This window comes from Bubalus bubalis, chromosome 17 (assembly GCF_019923935.1).
Source record: "Bubalus bubalis isolate 160015118507 breed Murrah chromosome 17, NDDB_SH_1, whole genome shotgun sequence".
Classification (NCBI taxonomy): Eukaryota; Metazoa; Chordata; class Mammalia; order Artiodactyla; family Bovidae; genus Bubalus; species Bubalus bubalis.
This window is the reverse complement of record NC_059173.1, coordinates 37,134,355-37,147,154: the sequence shown is the minus strand read 5'-3', so window position 1 is coordinate 37,147,154 and position 12,800 is coordinate 37,134,355. Positions and strand designations below refer to the sequence as shown.

At 35.0% G+C, this 12,800-nt stretch overlaps 1 protein-coding gene across 11 annotated transcripts in view; it reads right to left on the bottom strand.

The window, feature by feature from the left end:
- The window catches only part of KIAA1109 (KIAA1109 ortholog), a 206,838-nt gene that overhangs the window by 131,682 nt on the left and 62,356 nt on the right, over positions 1–12,800 (bottom strand). For all 11 annotated transcript variants that reach the window (XM_025268008.3, XM_025268017.3, XM_025268015.3 and 8 more), the window contains 6 exons: positions 12,497–12,594; positions 10,223–10,401; positions 9,954–10,060; positions 8,761–8,966; positions 6,455–6,682; positions 5,524–5,661 (listed from right to left, as the gene is read on the bottom strand). In XM_025268008.3, coding sequence (XP_025123793.2) covers positions 5,524–5,661; positions 6,455–6,682; positions 8,761–8,966; positions 9,954–10,060; positions 10,223–10,401; positions 12,497–12,594 — 956 coding nt within the window. The remainder of the gene's footprint in view (positions 1–5,523; positions 5,662–6,454; positions 6,683–8,760; positions 8,967–9,953; positions 10,061–10,222; positions 10,402–12,496; positions 12,595–12,800) is intronic.

Here is a 12,800-nt window from a genome sequence, read left to right as displayed (position 1 = left end):
TATGCAGATGATACCACCCTAATGGGAAAAGTGATAGGGAACTAAACAGCCTCTTGATGAGGGTGAAAGAGGAGAGTGAAAAAGCTGGCTTGAAACTCAACATTCAAAAAATGAAGATCATGGCATCCAGTCCCATTGCTTCATAGCAAACAGATGGGGAAAAAGTAGAAATAGTGACAGATTTTATTTCCTTAGGCTCCAAAATCATAGCAAGTGGTGACTGCAGACATAAAATTAAAAGATGCTTGCTTCCTGGAAAAAGCTATGAAAAACCTAGACAGCATATTAAAAACCAGAAATATCACTTTGCCGACAAAGGTCCATATAGTCAAAGCTATAGCTTTTCCAGTAGTCATGTACGAATGTAAGAGTTGCACCTTAAAGAAGGCTGAGCCCTGAAGAATTGATGGTTTCAAATTGTGGTGCTATAGAAAATGCTTGAGAGTTCCTTGGACAGCAAGGAGATCAAACCAGTCAATCCTAAAGGAAATCAATCCTGAATATTCAATGATTCTGAAGCTGAAGCTCCAATACTTTGGCCAGCTGATGCAATCAGCCAACTCATTGGAAAAGACCCTGATGCTAGGAAAGACTGAAGGCAAAAGGAGAAGAGGGCAGCAGAGGATGAAATGGTTAGGTAGCATCACCAACTCAATGGACCTGAATCTGAACAAACTCCAGGAGACAGTGGAGGACAGAGGAGCTTGGCATGCTGCAATCTATGGGGTTGCAGAGTAGGACATGATTTAGTGACTGAATAACAACAGTTATCTCAAAGCCATTATATGCTACCAAAGCACTTCATTCCTTTCCATGCAGCACTTTTTACACTTGAAATTAATCATCTTAATTTTACCATGACAGTCTTTTTTGTGTATGTGCAGGCCATCTTACAGGGTTAATGTTCCTTGTTTCAGCACAAATTTTGGAGACTGCATTCATTAACAAGTGTTTTTAAGGATAGGGCTAAATCTAATTCATATGGTATTCTTAAAAGGTCATTTCAAATTGTGACTATAAAAGCTCTAGAGAGTCTTCTGATACATTTTTTGTCTAAGCTGTGTGACAGTATATAAAATCACCTATCTCCAGGCATCAATTCCCTTCTATTTTCTGTGAGGCAGCTGGAGAGGATGGTCAATGAAGATGACTTCTGGCATTGATATTCTATAATTCTCAATACAAAGTTTTTGATAGCTTTTCTTGAGTTCAAAGATACATATGGATCTTGGCTTAGATGAATCAATACTGTTCAAATGTTCACACCACCCAAAGCAATTGATAGACTGAATGCAACCCCTATCAAAATTCCAATGCCATCTTTCAAAGAAATAGCAAATACTCCTAAAATTTGTATAGAAACACAAAAATCCCAAATAGCCAAAGCAATCTTGAAGAACAAAACTGGAGGCATCATATTCTCTTACCTCAAACTCTATCACAAAGCTGTGATAATCAAAACAGTATGGTATTAGCATAAAAACAGACACATAAATCAATGGAACAAAATAGAGAGCCCAGAAATAAACACACATATATACGGCCAGTTAATTTATGACAGAGGATCCAAAAATATATAATGAGGAAATAAGAGCCTCTTCAATAGTCAGTGCTGGGAAAACTGGGTACCACATACTAAAAGAATGAAACATGATCACTATTTTATACCACACACAAAAATCAACTAAAATTGAATTACAGACTTGAATGTAAGACCTGAAACCATAAAACTCCTGGAAGAAAATATCAGCAGTAGACTCTCTGACATAAGCTTGGTGATTATTTTTGAATCTAACACCAAAGGCAAAGCAACAATAGTAAAAATAAACAAGTGGGACTATGTCAAACTAAAATGCTTCTTCGAAGGAAAGGAAATTATGAACAAATGGAAAGGCAACCAGCATAAGGAAAAAAATATTTGCCAGTCATAAATCTGATACAGGACTAAAATCTAAAATATATAAAAAAGGCAAACAATCCAATATAAAAAATGGTCAGAGAATATGAATATTTTCCCAAAGAAGGCATGCAGATGATCAACTGACACATGAAAAGATGTTCAATGTCACTAAGTATCAGGGAAATGCAAATCAAAATCACAGTGACCTATCACCTCACACCTGTTAGAATGCCTGTCATCAAAAACAAATAACAAATGTTAGTGTGGATGTGAAAAAAAAAAACCCTTGTGCACTGTTAAGGAGAATATAAATTGATAAAGCTACTATGGAAGATAATGGTGGTTCCTCAAAAATTAAAACAGAACTGCCATATGATTCAGCAATTTCACTTCTGGGTAGTTATTCGAAGGAAATGAAACAACTAATTTAAAGAGATACATGCATCCCCAAGTTCACTGCAGTTATTATTTACAACAGCCAAGATATGGAGATAACCTAAGTGTCTATCTGTGGATGAATGGAAAAAGAAATTATAGTGAGTATATATATACAAATATCGATCCTAAAGGAAATCAATCCTGAATATTCACTGGATGGACTGATGCTGACGTTGAAGCTCCAGTACTCTGGTCACCTGATGTAAAGAACCAACTCATTGGAAAAGACCCTGATGCTAGAAAGATTGAGGGCAAGAGGAGAAGGGGACGGCAGAGGATGAGATGGTTGGCTGGGACTATCTATCCAAATGTATTTATCACAGGGACCATCCAAATGTATTTTCCAAGAATGCTGGATGCCTGCATATGCATCTGTTGTTAGTGTATTAGAATACCATCAAAAATTCAACTATTTATGACTTCTGAAAGACATTCTACCTACACAGACACTTAGGTGAGTTTATCTGAGTTACTTCACAAAGATAATGCAGCTCATTCTTTGGAAAATGCTAGAAAATAAAGGTTGATTTCCTGGTACTTCAAACCCGACATTCCCAGAAACTCATACTCTTCCCCTGTAAAGCAGTTCCTACTCCCATATTCTTTATCATGCACTAGCTTGGTTAACTGCCCAAGCCAAAAACCAAACATCATCCAGGGTTCTATACTTTCTCTCACCACTCACTGTCAAAAAACCAAAAACATAAACAAACATGTGGATCTTGGGTTGTCCTAAAGGTAAAGACTACCTGGTATATCAGTAAAGACTACATTCTGAATTGTACTATGGCTTACATCACTCTGTGGGTTGAACTGTGTCCCCTACAAAGACATTCAATTCCAAAGCTCAGGTACCTGTGAGTGTGATCTTATTTGGATACAATGTCTTGGTAAATGTAATCAAGTCAAAATGTAGTTACACTGGATTACAATGGGTCTTATTCCAATTAACAGTGTCTCTGTAAGGGGAAAACTTAAGACACAGAGACTCATGAAGAGAATGCCAAGTGAAGATGGAGACAGAGATTTGAGTGATGCAAAACAGATTCCCTGTTTTGCAGCTATAAAACAGGGAATGCCAAGGACTATTAGTAACCACCAAAGCTAGGAAAAGACAAGGGAGCCTTGAAAGAGGGCATGGCCCTGCCAAACGCACTAGTTTCAGACTTGTAGGCTCCAGAACTGTGGAAGAGTAAGTTTCTGTTGTTTTAAGCCACCTAGTGTAGGGTACTTTGCTTTGGCAGCCCTAATATAAAACTAATAGACATAAGATGATCAAGTAAAAAGTATGTGGCTTCATAAGTCAGACACGGTCACTGACCCATCACATTAGAGCCTTAGCCTTGAAGCTGTGCACTAAGACAAATGCTACCAGAAATAAGGAGCTACAGATGAGTGACCCAGAATTGAGTCTTGAGGGTAGTCACAGTGTGAAGCTTCCCATCATAAAAGAGTATTAGTATAGAAACAAAAGAAAAAAGTATTTCTTAGAAATGCTAGCACTACAAAATGTAAGCAAATTAAGTAGATAAGCAAATTCCTAGAGAATATGTATAGACTATGCTTGTTAAGCAAATTCCTAGAGAATATGTATAGACTATGCTTGTCTTCAGCATGAATAATAAAGTGTTTGCCATCTGGGAAACAAAATGTCACTAGTATCAATACTTCTATTACTGCCTTGATATCTCTACTCCACGAATTCCTCTTCTTATCACCATATAAATCACACTTTACACTTCTGTTTCTTTACAAGTATGCCAATAATTGTGCAATTAGGGGTAATATGGACCCTCATAATAAACTCAATAAAACATTTTTTATAACCAGCAAAGTCTCCAGGTTTTGATATTTTACCATAATTATGTATGAGGTTAACATGGAAGAAACTCTCTGTACTATCTCTGTAATCTCCTGTAAATCTATAATTGCTTGACATAAAAGTTTTTTAAAAAGAAACATGTTCTATGGCAAAAACTAGTATACACTAAGTGTTAAGTTTTAGCTACTACATTAAAATAATAGTTTTATCAAACCCAGGTATCCCACATTACAGGTGGCTTCTTTACCAGCTGAGCAACCAGGGAAGCCTACTATAGCAGAAGAGTGCAAAGGGGTATGCTCTTTTATATAAGATGGTCAGTTATTTCACAGAATCCATGGTGAATTATCATTTGTTGATGATTTACTGTCAGATTCATCACCCTGTCTATAATTTTACTTTGTCCTACATTAAAATCCATCTCAGCTCTAATGCACACCACTTGATTAAAAGGAGGAAAGAGACTTAAAGAAGGGGTAGATGCCAAAAAAAGTCATTATCATTAAAAAAAGAATAATAAAGTGATAATGTACCCAGGAATGTAAAAATATTCCCATTTGATGAATGTTACCAGTTCTCTTCCAAAAGAGCTTTAGGGATATCTTGAAGGTATTAACAAAGAACTTTGTAAGTATGTTGCATGAAAAGAATTAATCAGTGTTCATACAGATATGCATGGTTTCAAGATTTATGGTTCAGTTCAGTCACTCAGCCGTGTCCAACTCTTTGCAACCCCATGGACTGCAGCATGCCAGGCCTCCCTGTCCATGACCAACATTTATGGTTTATGGTACTGGTTAATATTAACACTTGGACTTTCTTTGGTGGCTCAGATGGTAAAGAATCTGCCTGCAATGCAGGAGACCTGGGTTTGATCCCTGGGTTGGGAAGATCTCCTGGAGAAGTAAATGGTAACTCACTCCAGTATCCTTGCCTGGGAAATTCCATGGACAGAGGAACCTGGCAGGCTACAGTCCATGGTATTGCAAAGAGTCAGGCACGACTGAGCAATTAACAAACAATATTACAACCTAGGTTCTGATTTTCAACAGACTCTACTAACATTCTATACAATTAGTTTTACCCTTTCATAAACATATGAGAAAGACAGAAAGTATTTCTTACAATTTCTAAAAACAATAATTGTTTGGGATCACATAAATAAGGAACAGCAGGGGAAAAAAAGAAAAGCTAAAATTCTTGAAACAATTCACACAATACAAAACTGCTTAGTACAGTTAAACTGAAGGTCCCTAATTTAAAAAGCTATACAGTCCATGCACAGAAGTTAACACATTGTTTTCACCACATAAATAGTAACAATAAATTTCCGAGTCTCTACCACAACTCACTTTCACATTACCTGATAGTTATCACTGACAAACACATTCAGGGGTGACAGGACAAGTTGCAGCATGGTCTCCCTAAATCCTTTTTTCATCTCAAAACATAGTCTTTCCAAAAAAGCTGTAGGGCACTCAGGACCATCAGTAGTTCCATGCTAAAGTCAAGCAAAAACCACAATCAATATATAGAAAAATTAAAGACCAAGGAAGTACAGAAAAATAAAAATTACACTTATACAATTAAAAATTTTTGATTTTTTTCAAAAGGAAGAATGGTGCTTACTGACAAAAATAACTATTCTGTATCCCAGAAAATGATCTTAGGTTAACTAAGTACCAGAGCTGATTTCTCTCCTGTGAGACCCTAGGAACATAATATGGAGCCACTATGCAGCACAATGCTCCAGGGGCCACTCTCTCCCCATCTGGCCTGGCTCCAACGGACACGGGTTCTTTGGGCAATATAATCTCATTTCAGGTCAGCCCCAACAGGCCAAAGGGTCATCTTTAGAGTAAACTAGGATACTATGGAGAATCCAAACCCATGATACAATTCAACCTCCAGGGTCAAACCTAAATCATGATTTTGTATAGTTCCAACAAAAGGTCCCAAAGTGATCTAGAGTCAGAGATAAAGACTAAGTGTAAAGTCCTATGATATCCATCAGGCTAACTGTAAAGCTAGCAATTCAACAACATGGCAAAATATTCTAAAGTTATACAGAACAGCAAAGAAGGAGCTAAAGTGAAAGAAGAGAAATAGGAAAATTGTCAATGATCAAGTGATTATGAAGAAAATAATATACTAGCTTTATAAAGATAAAAGGATAAATATAGAACAGTTTTGAATCTGAATTATTCTATGTAAGTATGTGCACAAACTACATCACTTCTTATGCTAGGTGGATTTCATAATAGACTCAACTGTTTTGATATGCAAACACTTACAACAGGAAGACGTCCATGAACTTTGTACAAATTAACAAGTACTGTAATATCCCAAGGACGCAAGGTAAGTGGATGAATTGACTTTGCTGAACTTTCATTTTCTTTTTTATCATTTTCCATCCCAACAGCAGTCCATCCAGAACTGGATGATGTTGACAGGGACAGAACGGGGCTTGAAATAACCTCTTCAAAATCCATGTACATGTCATCTTCCCCAAAGTAGTTTTCCTATAAATATTAAGAATAAATTGCTATCAAAAGAGATATGTAACAATAATGTTTCACCTTAGAGCCTGAAATTTGTAAACCAAGCATTTCTTATCCTATTTTAGAGTATTAGTCTATTTCCTAAAATGAAAACAAGATAAAACATCCAAAAAGCTTTCAAGTTCTAACACTGACACTAAATAAAACATAAGTTAAAACTAAAGAGGAAAAATAAGTAATAAAGACCTTTAAGATAGGTAACAACTCGAAGTCAGCATGACACTAAGGCAAAAACAAAAAACAGCTACGTGTTATATATTCTTAATAAATGGAAGCAGAGAGTTCACTGGATTATAAATTATCTTATAAAATGTGTCAAAACTTAATAATTTTTAATTTGTTTCAGTAGATATTTCATACAAGTTCTGAATTAACATGAAGAATGTGAGTAGTAATATTTAGAGTAATAAATTTTTGACACAAATAAAAAGTTGTTATAAAATCTGTAATGCAGAGTCTGCATCAAAACATAATAAACTACTAACGTAGGTAACATAGAATTTACAAAGAAATTTAAAGTAAATGCACATCCTTCTTTCTCTATGTTCTTTGTTCTTATTTTTGTTTATGTACTACTATGGAATTTTTTAGTTAAAACAACTGAGATTCAATATACATGTGGTGATGCAAAAACAGTTAAAACTGGACATGAAACAACATCCAAGTAGGAAAAGAAGTACGTCACCCTGCTTATTTAACTTCTCTGCAGAGTACATCATGAGAAATGCTGGGCTGGAAGTAGCACAAGCTAGAATCAAGACTGCTGGAAGAAATATCAATAACTTCAGATATGCAGATGACACCACCCTTATGGCAGAAAGTGAAGATGAACTAAAAAGCCTCTTGATGAAAGTGTAAGAGGAGAGTGAAAACGTTGGCTTAAAGCTCAACGTTCAGAAAACGAAGATCATGGTATCTGGTCCCATCACTTCATGGGAAATAGATGGGGAAACAGTGGAAACAGTGTCAGACTTTATTTTTTTTCCAAAATTACTACAGATGGTGATTGCAGCCATGAAATTAAAAGATACTCACTCCTTAGAAGGAAAGTTATGACCAACCTAGACAGCATACTAAAAAGCAGAGACATTACTTTGCCAACAAAGGTCCGTCTAGTCAAGGCTATGGTTTTTCCAGTGGTCATGTATGGATGTGAGAGTTGGACTGTGAAGAAAGCTGAGCGCCGAAGAATTGATGCTTTTGAACTGTGGTATTGGAGAAGACTCTTTCGAGTCCCTTGGACTGCAAGGAGATCCAACCAGTCCATTCTAAAGGAGATCAACCCTGGGTATTCTTTGGAAGGACTGATGCTAAAGCTGAAACTCCAATATTTTGGCCATCTCATGAGAAGAGCTGATTCATTGGAAAAGACTCTGATGCTGGGAGGGATTGGGGGCAGGAGGAGAAGGGGACAACAGAGGATGAGATGGCTGGATGGCATCACTGACTTGATGGACATGAGTTTGGGTGAACTCCGGGAGCTGGTGATGGACAGGGAGGCCTGGCATGCTGTGATTCATGGGTCACAAAGGGTCGGACATGACTGAGCGACTGAACTGAACTCAAGAGAGATCTTCAAATAACTCTTTGCTTATTATTTACCATGAAGTAAAATTGTTGGTTTTTAATGAACTCGCTTGAAGTAGCCTTTTCTTGGTACATATCCTCAGATAACAAAGTTCTTTATACTTCTGCTGCCACATTAATTACAATGTGTTAAAACTGTCCAGGTACATATCTATCCTGCTCTAGCTTATCTTCTTAGCAACAGATGCTATATCTTTTATCTCTAGTAACTGGCACAAAATTCCTAGAATACACTAACTTCTCAAAAAAAATGCTAAATGAAGAGTTTTTAAGACTATTTTTAAAAAATAATTTTATAATTGAGCCTAAGACCACAAGTTCAGTGAACATATAATATATTCTAAATGCTTTAAATCATAAAACTGGCCATTTCAAATGGTCTCAATATCAATTAGATAGTTAACTGCTTTTCCTACATTTAAAAATATGGACATTCTTTTTAAAAATCTTACCTTAATACACAGAAAGGCATTTAATAGAGGTCCATAGAGAGTTATCTGAGAATCTGGAGAAAGTTCCATTTCTACATGAAGTTTATCAGGTGGAAGTTCTGAGGGATCAACAGGAGGACGTGAAGAAGTAGAGGGAGAAGAAACAACTCTGTCTGTTTTCTGAGATGGCCTTAACACAGATAGCATTGTTTCTTCCATTTCTGACACTGGAATAAATGGAGGGAAAAAAAAGAATAATGTTTGAGTGGAAAGGGGGAAAAGGATCTCTTAAAAGTTCTTCAAGAAACTATTCACTGAAAAATTCTATTTTGTAAATATGAAATCAACCAACACTAATAAAATGTCTCCAGTATATAATGAAAACAAAACCAAAAGACTAATAATTAAAAATGCAATAAAGAATAGACTTCAATGAAATACATATAAAAATACACAAATCCAGAAAGAGCTCCAAATAAGTCTTTGCTTATTATTATTACTACTACAAAGAATCAATAAAAAGTTTTCATTAACAAAGGCAATATTATTATCAAGTTCTGGCAATATACAGTAAAGCTGGGTCAGAAGTAGGCTCTAACTATACTTGAACATTAAACTATAAAGTTATTTTCACATAAACAGCTATACAAACGCACTGTGGCATTATCAAGATCTATATATAAGAAAGTTACAAAAACTATTCTTTAATACTTACTGGAAAAATATAAAAAAAATATTTTCACTAGATTCTAATTCTACTTTGAACCCAAATAAAGCCACACTTAAGCCTCTGGGAAACTATAAATAATATGACAGCTGTCAAAATGCATTAAAGAAACTAACATTTTACAAAATCAAGCACTCTAAATCTATAGATGTACATATACCTGATATCATACTCCAGGTCTGCCCACCAGACCTTGAGAAAATTATTCCTTTCTCTGAGCATATTTCCTCAATTCAACAATGACAATAATATTTTAATATCTATTTCACAGAGTTGCTTTAAGGATTAAATGAGATAAAGTAAACCAAGGAACAGCTTGGTCTAGTAATTGATAGCAAATGCCCAAAGAAAGTTATACCAAAAATCTTAGAAGCATAATTAAGTCAAAAGAATAGATGCATTTCCAAAAAGTTTTAATTTCTTCTTTGTATCCTTGATGTTTATCAATTTTGACATTTTAAGATACTGATTATACAGAAACACTTACACGACTGTTTCAGCTGTTCATCTGCTTTTTGTGGATAAATTGGATGCCATGTATAATCAATTGTAAGCATGACACTTGGGACAGTCCAGCATTCAACCCAACCAGCCCTTTAAGAGTAAAAAATAAAGTTTCTAGTCAGGTACTTATTCCTTTAATTGTAGACACCAGTTACATATAAACAAATTTTACTATTATTCTCTGAAAGGACTGAAAGCATAATTTTTCCACATTAACACAAAATACTTAAATTGCTAATATTAAGTACTTACTTTTCTTGAGTGATGTTCCGCCATTTTGGTTTAACTGTTTTCTGGCCACTTTGACATTCAGCAGGAATACCAGTATCATGAGTCATTTTATTGGGGTGGCAATTCTTTACCAGCATAAATAATGAGTATTTACTAGGGTGGCAATCTGGTAGAAACAAATGAAGGTCAACATCTTCACCCTAAAAAATAGTTTATAATAACCCAAAGTAATAAAACAGGTACAGAAGTTTGTTAGAATACTATTTACAAGCAAGTCTATCTATAATACGCTTGAGAATAAATTTAGTAAAAAATAAATCTGAAAGTGCAAATTTACACTGAATAGTCAGGTAAGTAACTGGAATAAGATTTTACATTATCTGAAATTCTGCTTAGAAAGTCAAGAAAAAAACCAGGGAAACAAACTGCAAAATTTTTAGAGAACAGTAAGAAGGTTTCCTTGGATATTTCACATATAATTCAGTTTAAAAAAAAAACCAGAATTATCTAATATAAGCTCAGATGGAATATGCTCAATATTTTCATTAATTTTAAAAATATGATTGTTTATATTTAGTAGGTTTTGGTTCCTCAACTGGCTTTTAAGAATTATATCAAAGGATCTTCACTGAGTTTCACTTTTTTCCCTTACAGGTGCCCTAATCTTTGCTCATCTTGATGCCTGGTTTCTTAACAGGCACCACAGTCAGCTTTACTGCCTGGGTCCAAATTCCAACTTAGCCACTCACTAGCTAATGACAAGTTACATAAACTTGCCTCCTCAGTTTCCCATTCCATAAATGCACATAACAACTACTTTAAGAAGGCTGTTCTGAGAATTAAATGAATTACTACACATAAAGCAATTGGAATAGTGTCTGGCACTAAGAAGATGTTAAAAAGTGCTGGCTGCTCATACTACTGTTTTTATTTCTTACCACCATAACCTCCATCAATACTACAACTACTATTGACTGTATATACCTTAAAATTAGATGTACCATGAATTTTGAACTCCTCAGAGCTGGCTTTTGGATAAAAGGAAGACGGTCCTTGTGTTTATTCCCTGAATTCAAGGGTACAATTAGAAATGAAATACTGTTGATTTTTGAATAATACAGGTGTGAATGCACAAGTCCACTTATGCATGGGTTTTTTTTCCAGTGGTAAATACTACATTACTATATGCTCTGCAGTTGGTTGAATCTGCAGATCATGAACCTTGGATACAGAGGAACCAAGGATATGGAGGATCTAAGAAGAACCAACTCTAAGTTGCACATGAATTTTCTGATGGGAGGGACAGTCAGCACCCCAATCCCCAGACTGTTGAAGGGTCAACTGTACAAAAAAATGTAAAATCTAGCTCACAAACTTAGTAAAACATTAGAGCTACAATAAATTCTTAAGAGAAAATAAAGATTAGTTCTACATAGAGGTTAGAAATGAGCTCTAACAAAATAATTGACTCAAGGAATTATTTTTTATGAGCCAACTTCTTTTTAACTGAAGTACAATATTATTTAATATACTCGTTTTAGTTGCACAACAGAGTATTTCAATGTTTTTATGGATTACACATTACACAAAGTTATGACAAGGTATTGATTTTATTCCCTGTGCTCTACATTACATCTCTGTGACCTATTTATTTTATAACTGGTAATTTATACCTTTTAATCTCCTTCACCTATTTCACCCCTCCCCCTTCTAGTAACCATTAGTTTGTTTTTTGTATCTGAGAGTCTATTTCTGCTTTATTCATTCATTTTGTTCTTTAGATTCCAAATATAAGTGAAAACATACAGTATTTGTTTTTCTCTGTCTGACTTATTTCACTATGCATAATACCCATTTCTAGGTCATCTATGTCACAAATGCTACGATCTCATTCTTTTTTAAGGCTAAGTAATACTCCAATGAGTATATATACCACATTTTCTTCATCCACATTCATTCATCTGTCAATGGGCACTAAGGTTGCTTCCATATCCTGGCTACTGTAAATAATGCTGCCATGAATACTGGAGTACACATATGTTTTCAAATTATTGTGCAATTTCTTAGGGGAACTTAGGGAATTTACAGGAATGGCAGAATATTGCAATTAACTACCAAAAAAAAAAAAAAAAAACCAGAAGCAATTCTGTGACACTAAAGTTACTGAACAGTGGAGGAAAGCCAAAATACTGCAGGCTGGCAACAGAATGGGCAGGAGAGAATAAAGATAAGCACCGGGAAATCAAACTTATTAATAGACCTTGTGGAACAAACAATGCATCCAATTATACGTACTTTTAAAGAGAACTTGGTATTACATGTAGCTGGAACAAAGTCCGTAAAAGGTAAAGAAAAATCAATGTTTAATGTTTCCCCACAGGCTGCCAGGTACACTGCAAAAAAAGAGAAAAAGAAATTTAATTTCCAAAAAAAAAAGAAATAAAAACTGCCTTAACTACATACCTAAACAAAATTAAATTTAACTGCTTAGTTCAATATGAATTCTGAAATAGTTCTCTGAGAGCCTCACAAGACAATGCAAAAAAAGGTCAATTCTAGTACCTATTAAAACTACAAAATCAACACCAATTTTCTTTGT